This window comes from Raphanus sativus, unplaced genomic scaffold (genome assembly GCF_000801105.2).
Source record: "Raphanus sativus cultivar WK10039 unplaced genomic scaffold, ASM80110v3 Scaffold2298, whole genome shotgun sequence".
In the NCBI taxonomy this organism is placed as follows: domain Eukaryota; kingdom Viridiplantae; phylum Streptophyta; class Magnoliopsida; order Brassicales; family Brassicaceae; genus Raphanus; species Raphanus sativus.
Window position 1 is genome coordinate 1 of NW_026617607.1, and position 3,076 is coordinate 3,076.

The 3,076-nt window shown below is 40.2% G+C and overlaps 2 protein-coding genes across 2 annotated transcripts; one reads left to right on the plus strand and one right to left on the minus strand.

Moving 5' to 3' along the window:
* Positions 1-9: 9 nt before the first annotated feature.
* Positions 10-1,457, plus strand: LOC130505464 (uncharacterized; the record flags this gene model as incomplete). Its single annotated transcript, XM_057000071.1, has 8 exons — positions 10-63; positions 135-215; positions 296-366; positions 456-566; positions 638-720; positions 810-1,026; positions 1,097-1,180; positions 1,265-1,457. Coding segments are annotated over 8 exons (771 nt in total), but the record flags the coding sequence as incomplete, so codon positions are not given.
* On the minus strand, positions 1,341-2,725 carry LOC130494769 (RNA-binding protein CP33, chloroplastic-like). The gene is made up of 4 exons (XM_057000073.1): positions 2,307-2,725; positions 2,123-2,224; positions 1,745-2,056; positions 1,341-1,662 (listed from the first exon to the last, which is right to left on the minus strand). Exons 1-4 carry the CDS (start codon positions 2,685-2,687, stop codon positions 1,525-1,527), a joined length of 933 nt encoding a protein of 310 aa, XP_056856053.1. The 5' UTR covers positions 2,688-2,725; the 3' UTR covers positions 1,341-1,524.
* Between the last annotated feature and the right edge of the window lie 351 nt (positions 2,726-3,076).

Sequence of the window (3,076 nt, forward strand, 5' to 3'; positions counted from 1 at the left end):
GATGGATTTACACTTGCAGCAAGGCTGTTCTGTACCGTTGGGGTTCATCCAACTAGATGCAATGTTAGTGTCTCTTTCTTTTTGAGTTTCTCAGTTTAATAGCTTGGCTTTTAATCTTGTTCTTTAATCATTAGGAATTTGAAGAGAGTGGTGACCCGGAGAAGCACTACCAGGATCTGTTTTCATTAGCCAATGAAGGAATGCAGAAAGGGAAGGTGCTGTTTCATCTGATTTGGAATTTGTTTTAGGTTTCATGTCGGTTTCGTGTTTGGTCTCACTTTCTGATTAGTATTAGGTGGTAGCAATTGGTGAATGTGGATTGGATTATGATAGGCTTCAGTTCTGCCCTGCTGATATCCAGAAGAAGTAAGTAATGTCATAAGAATATTGAATCTTTCATATGTTTGCTTCTTTCTTTTATAATAATATCTTCTTTGTTGTCTTCTGTGAGAAAGGTATTTTGAGAAGCAGTTCGAACTAGCATATGCAACAAAGTTGCCTATGTTTTTACATATGCGAGCAGCTGCTGCAGATTTCTGTGAAATCGTTGAAAGAAACAAGAACAGGTGAAACAAAACTTGTACTCTAATGTTTTCTCATGTCCTGTCTTAATTCTGACTTTATAATCCACTCTCAGGTTCCCTGGAGGGGTTGCTCATTCGTTTACTGGAAGTGCATTGGACCGTGATAAGCTTCTTTCTTTCGATAATATGTACATTGGTAAAGACTTCCACTAGATTGTGTATTTACTTATAAAGACTGGTCTCCTTGGCGTATTTGTATTTTGCCCATGTGATTCTGTTTGTTAGGTGTGAATGGCTGCTCGCTGAAAACAGCTGAGAATCTTGATGTAATGAAAGGGATACCGGTAGAGAGGATGATGGTCGAAACCGACTCTCCTTATTGTGAGATCAAGAACACACACGCCGGGATGAAGTTTGTAAAGTCGACCTGGCCTTCTAAGAAAAAGGAAAAGTATGATCAAGAGTGCATTGTCAAAGGCCGTAACGAGCCTTGCTTGGTTCGGTGAGTGTAGTTTCATCTTGTCATAAATTCTAGAAAAAACTCTGCTTACGCAATCATTTTTATTGTCCAGGCAAGTTCTTGAGGTTGTGGCTGGCCATAAAGGAATTGGCGATATTAATCAACTTAGCTCAACCTTGTACCACAACACTTGCAGGCATGTTCTCTCAACATTAACAGATTGAGTCATTGTTGTAGTGAAGCTTTCTTTTTCCTGACGGATTTGCTGATATTTCTGCAGAGTTTTCTTCCCCCAGGACTTGGATTCTGCTGCAGATGCTCTGCTTTCCGGTCACCACAATACCAACTAGCAGAAGTCACTACAAAAATATTTTACCTTTCTAATGAGACAGAAAGATTATACATTAAAGCATTTAATGGAAGAAAACATTTTTGAATAAAGATGACAGTCAATCTCATTTTCTTTTATCTCATATATTATCTTCTTCTTTAGCCTCACTAGTCAGTAGAATACAAACAAGATATTGTGCTTTTGCTGCTTCATGTACTGATGGTTGAAAGCACCTCACTGCTCTCAAGACTGTTGCCCTCTTCAGTCTCTACTTGTGTTACAAAAGGACGAGACACGGTGGCTCTCTCTGAAGCCAAATTGAGCCTCAGTTCTCTGCCTTCAACTTCCTAAGAACCAATACCAAAAACTAGTGAGTCTCAAACCCCAAATCACCAAACCAAACCAAACAGGAAAGAGCAAAGCCTTTACCACGCCATTCATGGCCCTCAGGGCAGACTGAAGGTCTTGTGCAGATTCAAAAGAGACGAAACCAAACCCCCGAGACCTCCCGCTGTCTCTTTCATACACAACTTTAGCACCAAGCACACCAGGTTGGTCAGCAAATGCATCTTTCAGACCTTGTGAGGTCAGATCCCAACCAAGGTTCCCAGCATAGAGCTTGTGAGGACTGTCAACATAGCTCCGGTTACCATCACGGATCTTGGCTGCTCTCATTACTTCTCTCTCTCCGCCTCTTGGCACCTCCGGGAAGTTCACTTTCACAGTTCTACCGCCAATTTGCTAAAGAACCAATCATAATCATATTTGGATCAAAACAGATAACACAAGATGAGGATGAGAGCTTACAGAGGTGTTGAACATCTGAATAGCTTCTTTAGCTTCTTCGATGCTTCCCATCGTTACGAATCCAAACCCTCTGCTTCTGTCAGTGACTTTGTCATACACAATCTGCAACAAATATCAAATTTTTAAAACAATCAGACAGAACTTCAAGTCTTCAAGACATGAAGAAGATGGTAAGAGCACGAACCTGAACATCTACGACAGTTCCAGCTTGTCGGAAAAGTTGGGAGAGCTCAGAAGAAGTGATTGTGTATGGTAAGTTTCCAACGTACAGCCTCCCTTCCTCACCACTGGCTTGCGTCGTCTGTTTCACATCTTCTTCTTCTTCTTCTTCTTCGTCTTCTGATGCGACGGGGAGTTCGTCTTCGGTATCGGCGGCGCAGGAGAAACGGTGGCGACGGATATTGGGATGGAGTGAGATGGGATTGAGGAAACTGGCGACGAGTTTGAAGGATTTTGGTGGAAAGGGATTGAAGAGTCTGAGGGAGGAGAATAAGGGGTTAACGGTAGCGGCGGAGGAAGCGGGAGATACAGCGACGGCGGAGGGACAATAGGCTAAAGACGACATTTTCTTTAGGGGGGGAGTGAGGGAAGAGAAGGAAGGAAGGAGTGTGGATAAGTTAAAAAAAAAATTCAATTTTTCGGTTCAAATCGATTATGACTTCGGTTTAATTTGGTGGTTTGAAAACTCAGTTATTGATTGGTTTGACAATCGGTTTAAAACACTGGAGCATGATCAGCCAAATACTGTACCATCAGAGACATGACCAGCTTAGTAATTTTATGGGGGATTTTGGACCAAAGAAAAATTTAATCCCTTAAACAATATTTTTTAAAAAAATTTAATGATTGTTTTTATTAAAAAATATTTTAGATGAAACTTTATAAAATAATTTAAAATATTTTTATATTTTTGTATAAAAAATACATATATTAAAAATCAAACTTTTAACTATA

Bases quoted from the DNA above. Each gene is read 5' to 3' on its own strand.
- LOC130494769 (XM_057000073.1), bottom strand. From the start codon at position 2,687: ATGTCGTCTTTAGCCTATTGTCCCTCCGCCGTCGCTGTATCTCCCGCT. The intron at 2,225-2,306 runs GTTCGTGCTCTT...TATTTGTTGCAG, and splicing joins GAACTGTCGTAGATGTTCAG to ATTGTGTATGACAAAGTCAC. The intron at 2,057-2,122 runs GTAAGCTCTCAT...TTGGTTCTTTAG, and splicing joins TTCAGATGTTCAACACCTCT to CAAATTGGCGGTAGAACTGT.